The 13067-nt window shown below is 38.2% G+C and overlaps 1 protein-coding gene across 2 annotated transcripts in view; it reads right to left on the bottom strand.

Moving 5' to 3' along the window:
• si:ch211-1e14.1 (UPF0606 protein KIAA1549) overlaps nucleotides 1-11225 on the bottom strand; it is a 41592-nt gene extending 30367 nt beyond the window's left edge. For both annotated transcript variants that reach the window (XM_057348121.1, XM_057348122.1), the window contains exons 1-2: nucleotides 11070-11225; nucleotides 10016-10203 (exon numbers count right to left, since the gene is read on the bottom strand). In XM_057348121.1, the coding sequence (XP_057204104.1) occupies nucleotides 10016-10130 (115 nt within the window). In that variant the 5' untranslated portion in view covers nucleotides 10131-10203; nucleotides 11070-11225. The remainder of the gene's footprint in view (nucleotides 1-10015; nucleotides 10204-11069) is intronic.
• Between the last annotated feature and the right edge of the window lie 1842 nt (nucleotides 11226-13067).

Here is a 13067-nt window from a genome sequence, read left to right as displayed (position 1 = left end):
GTTGTAGGTATTAAATGTGTATCCATCGACAAACATACATTAGCTGAACTTTGTCAGTCTGTTTTACGCGTTATCATTTTTAACAAACCATATTATAAATGCGTCGTCAGATTTAAGATGAGTCCCGAACCGTTNAAAAAGGATCCGATTTCCAGAATTGGAATCGAATTTCAATTCCCAACCCTACTGTACAGCATATGTCAATCTTATTGAAATTTGTCTACGTTATTTGATTTGTTGTAGGTATTAAATGTGTATCCATCGACAAACATACATTAGCTGAACTTTGTCAGTCTGTTTTACGCGTTATCATTTTTAACAAACCATATTATAAATGCGTCGTCAGATTTAAGATGAGTCCCGAACCGTTGGTTGAGAACCGTGCGGTTCAATTTTTTACCGAGAACTGTTACACCCCTATTAAAAACACTATAGTGAGTTAGACTGTTCTGGAATTGTGCATTATTTTCATTTCTTTTTTTAATCGGACATCAACAGAAGTAACATTACAATGATACAAACTCAGACAAAATTAAAGCAATGGCCATAAAGTAATTAAAGACGGAGTGACTCAATAATATTGATCGCAGGGCAAGTTCAATAATTCATTTATTCTTACAGGGGCACCTTCAGCCTAAATGAGCAGTGTTTATCTTGAGTAATGGCAGACGGTCTCTCACCCGACAGACGAACAGCGGGGGAATACCACGACCCAAGAGACGGGCGTGCCAATGATTCCCTCTGCCACCTGCTACAGAAATACAACCATGTAGCGCATGAACAGTCTGGCATTGTTGGAGCTATCGCTTTCACAGACACACAGACGTACTCTAGCAACACGTATCAGGTAGACATGTTCTTAACTATATATGAACCAGAAACATGTTTTTTGTGAGTCACAAAGAAAATAAACATTTATAAATTCCCTTTTCATGTTATGTAACAGTTCCTACATGAACGCTTTTGTATTTTATGAACATAATTACAAACACATACTTAAATGCACTCTGGCCCTAAAATGTTGGCAAACTCATATAATAAAGGTTTAATAAAGAGCACAAATAATTACACAACACTTTATAGGTAAGACCAAGACAAAGAACTAGTATTGCATTTTCTTAAAGAAAGAAACTTGGGAAAAAATGTTGGAACTTGGCACTTTGCACAAATTATTACATAATTTAACTTTAACATCTGTAATATGCGCAGAAAAAACAGCAAAGAGAAAGAACTACAGACAGCTACAGTGGGTTATCATTGTGATCACAAAGTGAACTACATTGGATCTACATTTAAACTTTTTCATGTCCACCTTGTTAATAAAATAACACTTATGACTGACTGACATCTTCAGTGGGTTGAATGCATTGACAAAATAGTACACAAAGGGATTCCAAATTAAATGAAACGTTGCCATAAACAAGATTATGGTTAACATCCGTACAGTATGTGTCCCTCTCTCGCAATGTGAACTGGCTGACGTCGTACTGAAACCACAAGAAGGCTGGAGATGAGATCAAACCCATATAAATGATTCAGTTTGGCACACCCAAATGTAATTTGTTCCTCCCTAAACTCCTGCTTAGTCGAAAGAGGAAGGAATAACCCAATAAACCCATCCTGGATTGAGCCACTCTATAGCCAAAACAATCTGTTGGTCTGATATTTCAGACTGATTGACGATTGTTTCACCAACAAACAATAGAAAATAAACACCAACATGCTATAACCCTGGCACCACAGTGATGCCATAGTATTTTTATTGTTGGTAGAGTGACGGATGAATGCATCTCAAAGCTTAATTTTAGATCCATTAAATTGTCCAGAAACAGCTCACAGAGCAATTTATAACGCCCTCATTTAATTTTAGGGTTGGATTACAGGGCCTAATTTGAAGTGAAACACAAAAAAGCAAGACTAGATCCAAACCCTACTGCTGCAAACACTGAGAAGACCAAGTACAACCCCCACATCCCCGGCAATGATGTCATTTCCTTTCATTTGCCAGACTCATTTTAAAGAAAGTCTCATTTGATGGTTGTTGCTACTCCAGCAAAAAAGAGGGGAAAAGGAAAAAAGCACAAGGAAAAGGTCTTTGGTATTAATTCAAATTCCTCTGCCCACACATGGTTCTGTTTTAAGCGGATGCGGATCCCATTGCGTGACTGCCGCTCCCTAACGCTGGCATAAACTCCCCATGTGCAGCCTAATCGAACAATCAAAGAAAAAACTGTGCTAACATTCGTTTTATCTCAAGATGCTTTTATGGGAGAGAGACTGTTATTTTAGGTGGTTTCTTTTATGTTATATTTAAAGTATATCCTCGAGCGAGACAAGTAGAAGACTAATTCAAAAACAATACTTCTTAAGATTAAAGTGATGAAGTATAAAATGGAAATCAACAGTCTTTGTGGCAAACAATTTGAAAGAAAAAATATTATTGTTTTAAGAGTCATTTAGACTTCCTTTATGGTTCATTGTCATTTTCCAAATCCCTTTCCTTAAAAATAAATTATGACATTTTATTTTTTTATAAATAAATAAATAACATTAACAAAATTCTGATACATTTGTATCAATGAAATGTCAGATAAGGAATGTATTGATACACACATATTTTGAACAAAATAAAAAAGAAACTGAATGTCAAATAACATGTATTCCCAAAAGCTATTTTCCACAACATTTATGCTGTACATACAATTTATTGATAACAAAGTTTAACTTAACCTTCTGTATGTATTTTAATAAAATCTGAATAGCTCTGTCACTGAAAAATAATAAAAAATGTACTAAATAGGATTAAACAGGCGTCTTATTGTAAAATAATAAATGCCATAGCTCTACAATACAACTACAGCCTAAACATACAATGTATACATTTTCTTTTGTTGTTAAGCTAAATCAGCATGAGGGATTAAAATGGCTCCTTGGACACAAAACAGAACACATTTGTTTGTCTTATCAGTGACTAAGTGCTCGAGACGACTGAAACTTCCCATGTACAGCCACTACAGACACAGAAAAAAAAGGTTTAACAGCAGCTTAAACACATCACACCAGTGGCTTCCCTCATGTCTCGAACACTCTCAATATCATAATCACAAGGCTGAGGCAATTTTCCAAAGGAAAAAGTTAATATGGTCAAATCCACCTGTATTTTACAGGTTAACGTTAGTATGACTATGACTGTGTTTGAAGAAAAACCAGAATGGAAGATGTTAGCTAACGTGGCACACGGGTAGAGCAGAGTGACATCAAGCGAAACATGTTTTTCTGACTGCTTCCATTGATCAGACTGAGGTCATGTCTGCCCCGGTCACATAAACACTCGAGGGGGAACTCAATAAGCGTGAATTACGCAGCTGATATTGTTCATTTGCACGCACGGTCTGTGTTGTTTTAGCACTCGATTTACTGAAGGAATTATGCTGAGTGCAAAGTTATGGAGGATGCAGCGGGCTACCGTGATTTGGCATATACTTTATCTGGCAGCTATACAGTAAACTGTACATCAAACACTCGCTCCATCACTGTGACCAAGGCTCCTGAGTCGGCTCTGTGAAATGCCAAAAGTACAGACAACTGGATATATGCCCGGTTATAATGCTCTTCTGCATCATTAGAGAAATTACTGCTGCCATAATCAATAGAAAGTCTACAAAAAGACCGTAAATAAAATTCTCTTTATGTCCGTTTTTCAAGGGAGGCAATAGCACAAATGTTGTCACAAATGTTATATCAAAGTTTTTTTGAGTTTTTACAATTTTACAAACACTCACGTAGTGCTATTTTAGTGCATATAGCATCAGGTTAAACCGCACAGTGGGTGGTAAGTGAACAGGATGAAGGTTTCTGCACAATACACTTTTGTGCAAGACACTGCAGGTGTTTAGTGAATTCCCTCTTCTGTCTTGAATCCTAACACGCTTTAAACAACGACAGAAGACAGAAAAAGAATGCAAACAGGTGACATCTTGACTGTGTCTCAGGGAGATGAAGAGGAGCGAGGAAAACAGAGCCTCTTATAAGGGAGAGGGAATGAAATGAGGAAGGTGAAAACACAGTTTAACTCCTAACTGATATCCAGAAACAGACTTTTCCTTAGCTGGAAGGAATATTGTGTACGCTCGAGTTCCCTTCATGCTCTCGCTCTCTTTCAGTTTTCTACAAAAGGCAAGAAGGCCAGGCCTGAAACTGGAGAAGCCCTGAAGACAGTGTCACTATACAGGTTTGGTGACTGAATTCACTGCATAAACTGGTCTTATAGACTGGACTTCTAACTCACTGAACCTTTATCAGACTAGATCTTTCAGCCAATAATATAAAATGTAGATGAGAACGCGTTCATAGTCAAATGGTTGCTAAACTAAAGTGGCAGGTTTACTCCGAACACAAGTGACAAATGTAATTCAGCATTCTACAATCGATCTCTCTAACAATTCAACAATTACATTATTTTACATAAGATTTCATTCCTTTTTTATTGTTAATTTGAATGTATAAATGATATCCTCATAAACCCCGACTGGGCTCAGATGTAACCATCTGTTCAAAGTGAGATGATCCAGACGTGCTGAACTGTACAGAAAAATGAAGAACCAAATGCAATCTGGACATTCATGGACACCTTCTGTCAGGCTGTCAGATAGACAGTAACCGCACATTCTGAAAAATAAAGGTACTTCTATGTAAGGCTGTATGGCTCCATAAAGAACCTTTAACATCCATCCTGTGACAAAAAGGATCTTTAGGGAACAAAAATGGCACTTCGATGGCATCACTGCAGTTAATTCCTTGAATGGATAGTTCACCCAAAAAAATAATACTTTCATCATTTACTCACCCTCGATTTGTTTCAAATCTCTTGGTTCTGATGAATACAGAGAAAGATAATTGGAAGAATGCTTGTAACCAAACAGTTCTTGGCCACCATTGACTACCATAGTAGGAAAAATGACAATGGTAGTCAAAAGTGCCACAGAACTGTTTGCTTTCCAACATTCTTCAAAATATCTTCTTTTGTGTTCAACAGAACAAAGAAATTTACAATTGAATTTTTCCTACTCTAGTAGTCAATGGTGGCCAAGAACTGTTTGGTTTTAAGCATTCTTCTAAATATCTTTCTCCGTGTTCTTCAGAACAAAGAAATTTAAACAGATTAGGAACAACTTGAGGATGAGTACATATAGATATAATTTTCATTTTTGGGTGAACTGTTCTTTTGCAATGTAAATTAATATGAATTTTAAGGAATGTAAATGTAATTCATGGGCCACATTTAACGTGTAAACTACAATACTAAGCAACCTAAGGAACAGTACAGAAAAACAAGCAAAACAAAGATTGATGAATGAAATATCAGTACACATCTGTAGTGAATGGGACATGGTTGAATGGGTAGTTTAAAATTGGCTGCCTGCTATTGTGTGAGGTCTCCAACACAGACCCTACGCTATCACCGCCTCACAGGGTTCTATTCACACAGTTCTTTAAAAACTAAAATAAGGCCTCTTATCTTTGAGTGTCACTTTAAGCGAGTGTTGTCAGAACACGAGACCTGATTTTTAAATATAAAATGCTGGTTATACTGTATCAGGAAAGTTCAACGTCACATCTAGCAGGTAAAAAAATGTAAAACAAGACCAGAACAAGTCCAAAACTATCGAAACAGCTTAACTTAATTTCAGCCGTTTCATTGAACTTTACTGTTAAGTATGTGCTTTGGAATCTCATAAAACAACAAGAGTCTTGATCTGTACTTGTTTTGATTAAATCCATGATGCAAGAAAGCTGTTCACAAAAAAACAATCAAAAAACAGAACGCAAAACAAAACACAAGCTGTCGGCTGCGAATACTGCGAAGCGCAACAGACAGACAGACAGACAGACAGACAGAATAAAGCACCTGCTTCCCTTCATGGCAGATAAACGCACATCAGCTTCACTTTTTTGACATTTTGCTGCCTGAAGTCACATAGTCCATCAAGATTCTGTGATTGTAACAATAAATAAAAAAGTAACGAGAGAAATTCTGGATTTCTTTTACAGCAATTCCATAAAATGAGAACAACTGGTCTATGAGACCTACCTTGTTAAAGGGGGTTTTACCCCCTAAAAAAGAACAGAGGACAAATATCTTGCCGATGTCTTTAGGGCACAAACAGAATTATAGAGCACAAACAGAATTTGATATTAGAAGCTTCTCTATGGTGAAAAAAAATGTATTTTTGTTCAAATAAATTAACGTGAAATTAGGTTGGATGTACCTGTATAAATAAAATGACGAAAATCTAATTCACATTTCATCTTAACTAGACCTGACAAGGTGAGAAAACATCTCTTCTATATTCTTTGGAGGTTTTGTCCAAACCAGCTGTGAGGGCCAAAACTAAAACGCTTATTATCAACATCAGTAAACTGACCGTGGCTGCAAGTTGATGCTCTACACAGTGAAAGCCAAACCAGCATCCTCCAAACGCACACACAAACTCTCCATCTACAATCGGCAAGGGTTCAACATCAAAGAGCTTGGGATCCAACAGTCCCAGTTCCAAAAGTTTCTCAATGGGACTTTGTCTGCTCACCCAGCCTTAGAATCCAGCTCCTGTGGCTTTTGATGGGCCCGGCGTATTGATCTGTCCCCAGCCCTAGAGGACATGAATAATGAATGCGCTCATTGTCGTCCCAAACAGATTAGATTTCACTTGTAAAAGAGGCAACACTTGTAATTAGCCATGGGTTCTGCACAAAGCGCACAAAAAACGAAAATAAAACAACGCTCCTCTGGAAGCTCAGACACCCTGTTTTTGAGAGTGGTTTTTATTTACAGTAATATTAATAAGAGCTACAGGTTTATCAAAGACTCTGAGTGCTCTTATCCCTGCCCAATCAGCATCCTTTGACTCATCGGTTGCCATTGGTGATGAAACAACAAAGTTTCTTACAAACTTCCCTATGGAGGCACTGATTTGGAAAGCTTGAGCTGCTTATTATGTACCAAATGAATAAGTGCTTGTTTCATAGTGAATCTTCTGCCTATTTTAACATTCTGTCAGCTTAACAGGTCAAGCAAACATCTGCCATCTTTATCATACATGGGGAATGACAAAGCCACATGCAGGCTGGTCAGATGCATGCATGCAGAAATCTGAGGCATTACAGGTTGTGTTTGCTAAAGCAACCATACCACCCAGAAAAGCCATAGCAACCACCCAGGATACCCTAGCAACTGCATAACATCCTGCTAAAACTCACAAAGAGCACCTTAGCAATGCCCTGGCAGTGACCCACAACGTCCTAGCATCTTAATGGTGAGTTTTGTACGTGCAAGCCACACTCACATACTGTATTATTCAGACATGAATTCCTTCACAAGAATAAATTCAGGACAGAAATACCCTGCTTTCAAGATTAAATTCTACACACAAAGCATACTAGCAGGCTTTCTTTTAGATGCCATTCTAAACCTTTAGGCGTGTGTGACATCAAACTATGCCAAGGCAAACTGTCACTGTGGAACATGCAGAGATGTAGACAGGTCCTGGAGATAGGCTGGGATTTTGGCTAAGATGACAAAGACGGAAGTGTACACACACACACACACACCTCTCAGACCCAGCCTGGGTAGAAAAAAATCTGTGCTTATTTGTTGACTTACACCCTTACTGACTCCACCCACAATCCATTACTGGGTGTTTCAAATCTGAATGAGAGTGTCTCAGCGCTTTTCCTACAGACCTGTGCAATGCTTCTGGTATTTTTCCGCATCAATTTTAGAAAAAAAGTCTGACCTAAATCACATTGCCAAGATAAAGCTTGCAATTACAAAGGAATTTCAAAATGCTGTCAAACTCAAACGTATAGGGCCGGAACGGAGGTGGTGGCCGCTAACGTATGGGGCCGTAACGGACGCGTTTGCCGCTAACGTATGGGTTGCCGTAACTGAGGCATTGGCCGCTTAGACTGACGTATTATAAATGCGAATGCACGCAACGCGAATGCAAAAGACACGTATGCATGCACCCCCCCACCCCCCCCGCCGACAGATTCGGTGGAGGGCCTAAGAGTGCCAGGGCCGATTTTTCTTCCCAGTCCAGCCCTGCTCCCAGATGATAGAAGCATTTGAGCTAACACTAAGCTTTAGTAATTATATTGCATATAAACATGCCTCAACTGATATCATTACCTTAAATTTCATGATCTGCAGAAATGAAGAGAATCCCAACATAGACTTAAACCCATTACAAATCTACAGGATAATGAGGTTTTATTTCCTATAATCCTACACCACTCCTGAGGAATGGTGTTCGTGTTCTCGTCATACTCCTTAATGTTATCAGGGGTTAGCGATATTCTCGAATAACAAGACGACGGTTTAGTCTCCGCTTGGAACGGAGTAAAGAAGCGAAAGAACTGACAAAATCCGTCTAGGCTCTGAATATGACAGCTCATTGCGGAATAAATTGTCACAACAGACTGGTACGGTTGGAAAGTCAGTGACTGTTCACAAACAGATTTGATAGATCTGAAATACCAAATGTCTTGACAACATGGTCTTAACACCAGTAAGGAGTTTTGAAATGTGGATTAACCTAATGCTGTTATGCCACACTTTATGGCAATATATGAAGAATAATGATTAACAACAATGATCCTTTCATGTACAAACACACTAGAGACCATTCAGGGTATAAAAAAAAGAGGACGACAGAATATAAAAAGTATTTCACATCATTTTACTTGTGAAACATGTGCCCTACTGCAAACGCTATTTTCAGGCCATCAACACGTACACTTGACTCATTAAGCAACTAATATAATTATTTCCAGCTTGAATAAATGGGTGATGAGATGACACAGTAGCAGTCGGGTTTATACTGGCACCTGATCTATGAAAACGCTCTTGAACTTGTCATCCACAGACTTTAACAATCTTTAAAAACGAATAAGAAACATTAGCAAGGTTCTTACATTTGCACCTGGGACAACACTGCAATGCACAAATTAATACAATTTTTTTTTCAAAAATGTCCCTAAAATCACTAAAAAGCATCCAGGAGCAGATGTTTTTTCTGCAGCCTAGTTTCTTGTTTTTTTTTCTGTTTGCAGAAAGCTCTTTGATCCACCAGTCTACAAGAAGACTGGATGACATATACAGGCTAGAACAGTTAGTCTTTTAGCTCGTAAAACGACCCATAACTAAACCGTTACTGTTGTTTAAATGGTATTAATTCACTACAGTTGTTTGGAAACAGTTTGCGTGGATTCTAATACGATACATTTGAGTCAATGACCTGGACTGCGGTAAATCTACGGCCATTCCATAACAAGTAACAGACAAGAAAAGTTTCTTAGATGAAAACATTTATCCAAAAAAGCTCTGTCATCATATTTAAAAATCATATGATATGAGAATGTGAGAATGACCCGATTTAAAATCTCACTAAAACACAAAGATTTACTGCATATTTTCTTTGAAGAGTTAAAAAAACGAAAGATGTTTGGACAGAATGATTCTGATGATCTTTGGAAGATGAGGTTTGAATCAAACACCTGGAAAATGCACAAGTCTGGCATAGTAAGAAAACTCTTGCTGTTTTTGGGTCTGGCTGGTTGATTATCCAAACCCATCAACTTTCAAAAGGAATTAGAAAGTACACTTTCCATTGCTTTTGTTGTTGACTTCAAATGTCATTTATTTAATCAAAGTTAAACTACATAGTCTATGTGCAAATTCACCTGTCACTGGTTCAATATAAAACTAAACATTACATACCACTTGAAACAAGGATAAATATGGTGTATGTTGACAACAATGTCTTTATTGCTGTGAATTATTATCTGTCAAGAGCGTTAAACCATCAGAATAATTGTCTTCAAAACTTTGTATTGCAGCAGTCTTAAAACTCGTTTTCATAAGCCAAATTCCTGTCACTTACAGAATAAACCCATCTAATTATCGGCTGCAAACTGATCACCCTTCCAAAATGAAGTAGTCTATGACATCACTTACCTGCAGCAGGTGAATCAGCGATCACCATGGAGACGAACATCATCATCTTCATCAGCCTGGCCGACTGCACCCGCGCGGTGACCTGGCTATGTCCCTCCATCATTAGACCATCCATTTAGAAAAGCACATGTTTTTGTCCGAGGTTATCCGAGGATATACAAATCGCGCTTTTGACTGGTCACCGTGAGCTGCAGGTGATCCAAAAGCAGTGCGACGAGAACAAAACAAACAAAAAAACAGTTAATTGGGTCATATTTTTAACCATAGCCCAGTCGAGAACTTAATAAAATACTGAACGAATTATGTGTTGCGTGTAACTTAAAACAGAAAGAAAAATGCAAATTACAGCTGTGCATTTTTACCACAAAAACGCACTGCCATACTGGCTCGCGCCGACTGCGAGTGACACTACAAGTGCTCGTGCAGCGCGCGATCTGCACAGTTTCTTTGTTCCTCACCGTGCGTTACATATGAGCTCAGCTTTTAACTGCAACATCCCAACGCGTTGTACTAATGTGCTGCTACTTAAGCACGAAACCGCCACATTCACCAATTTTGCATCCCTTGGGGTCATTGCATACTACGGTTTGTGAACTATTTAAGTGCTGCTCCAGTTACGCTACAGCAGTGTGATAGCACGCGGATTAGGCTTCTAGTCGGGATTTACAGTACATGATAACTAATCGATTATCTATCGTGACGGTTATGAGCGGAAAAACTCCTTAATCTTTTTCATTTTACGTGTTATTGGGGGCTAACTCGGCTAGTCAAACCGGACTTGAGTAATTAACATACTCAGATGTTGCGTTATGGTGAAGCTGGTTGAAATATAACGGGATCGTTTTAACCGAAATGAGTGCAGTCAATGACTGATGAATGTAACGTTATTTAACGCGAAACCTAAATGTGAGCGATTTGAGTTTCAAACGACACGTCCACTGTTAACTCCTCAACTTTATCTCAAAGCTGAATCGGATAGATAATAGATTACGGCTCATATTAACGCAAAGAAAGACTTCAGCGCATGCACAGACCCGAAAAGCGAAGTCCTTACCTTAAAACCCGACGGTTATATAGAGTCTAAAGTCGATAGCTAATTTCAGATCAGCATTAGACCTTCTGTTTTCCATGACTGCATGACACGATGTGTAATTTTTCATGAGAAGTGTCTTGATCCTACCCGTTCAGTCTAAACATCACTCACTTTCTTCGCAGCAAACACCGATCTATCCTCGGGATTTTACTAAGCCCGCCCCTGGACAGAAGAACGGCCATCCATTGGCTCTCGGCGCTGTCGTTCAGTAATATGGGTTAGGTTGACACTTCGATTGGCGTCTGCGGTTCCACTTACACAACTGTGCAAGTATTAAACTGTTCATCAATGCCTGCACGAACGGCTATAGTGTATCACGGCTACTTGACAGGTGGCAACTTTTGAGCTTAATGGTAACTCATTTTACATTTGTGAACAAACTTGTCCCTCATTACCTGTTTAACTAATCTGATAATGGACACCGCGTGACCGTATGCGTTTCACCTTGACTAGTTTAACATCAATCGTATTGCCTTTTAATGATTTAAATTTTCACAACAGTTGAGATAATGAGATAATGTAGAATAGAAGTTTTAAAAAAAAGTTTTTTTAAGTCACAGTGCATTCTGGTGGCCATTGAGTGCAATGTCAACGTCTATTTTATGACGACATACACAATGACGTAATCTTTCTGACTCGTAAGCGTTTTTATTAATGCAATAAACAGGAACAACACAATGAGTAATATTAATTCAAAGTATAACAAGAAAGCAATAATATATTACAATAATTCAGTAACTCACAAGAAAGGGGTACAACTTTATGTAGAAATATCATGCGTGCAATGTTTTAAGCTCTCACCATTGCCTTTTTACTTGTGCGATTTTGTCAAACAGTACACTAAATACAACTGAATGCTGTGTGAACGGACAGGTGATGTGGTATAGGAAGATCACAATTTTTACTTCATACTGTATGAATATTTCTCACAGTGGGAAATATTTTGTCTTTGAAACAGTTTATTTGGAAAAACATGTATAGATAATTGAACATGTTGACAGAGGGTCCACGCTTAATAAGGTATGTTATCACAATGGAAACCAGTTGTCTGACAATGATTTAAGAAGGTCACTCAAATCTGACCTTAAATTTATGAAAAATGTACCACAATTGTTTTTTATTTTTAACCTCTTAGTTAAAATATACCTTTATTATATACCGTAATTCAACCTGGTGTCAAGTTCATTTTCCTGCCTTTTCTCATTCGGCAGCCGCTTTTATCCAAAGCGACTTGTAGTGCTTCACATTTTTATCACTGTGCGTTCTCTGGGGTCCAAACCCATGACCTTTAAATTGCTTAAGTAATGCTCCACCAGTTGAGCTAACAGGACCTTCTCTCCTGGTGCCAACAATTTTTGGCTGTTTTGTTAAAAAAAGATTCAATAACCCAGTGGTTCCCAAACTTTTTACAATGGTGTACCCCCCAGGGACATAACATCATTCTGCGTACCCCCTTTCTTACAGTCACAATTGTGGTCTCAAACATTTTTTATTTGCATTTTAAATACATGTAACTTTCTTTTATCAAACAATAAATGATATATGACTCATATATAAATAAATGACTCACTGCTTAATGAGATGGATGTGCTTGAAATGACTTGCATAACTCTGTGATGTTTGGTTGTATCGGAGAAAGTCTGAGTCTCAAATCATTCTCTATGCCGAGTCTGTGTCGATATTTGTTCTTTATGTGGGCAAGTGCTGAAAACCCACTCTCGCAAAGATACGTTGTGGAGAAGGTCAGTAATGTTTTCAAAGCGCGATCGGCTAAGGCACGATACTCTGCATGCAAAGCTATCCAGAAGTCTGTCAGTAATTTTTGTGCGAAGTCACATGCGGTACATAAAGACGTGCGCTTACGCATGAGTGGACGCATATTTTTTTTTTAGGTCATGAATTTGACGTTTTATGGCACTACGTGACTACTATTTTGCTGTGTGTACACTAGAGGGAGCA

The sequence above is a fragment of the Triplophysa rosa genome, linkage group LG12, assembly GCF_024868665.1.
Source record: "Triplophysa rosa linkage group LG12, Trosa_1v2, whole genome shotgun sequence".
Lineage (NCBI taxonomy): Eukaryota > Metazoa > Chordata > Actinopteri > Cypriniformes > Nemacheilidae > Triplophysa > Triplophysa rosa.
The sequence above is the reverse complement of the archived record's forward strand: the minus strand, read 5'-3'. Positions and strand labels throughout refer to the sequence as shown.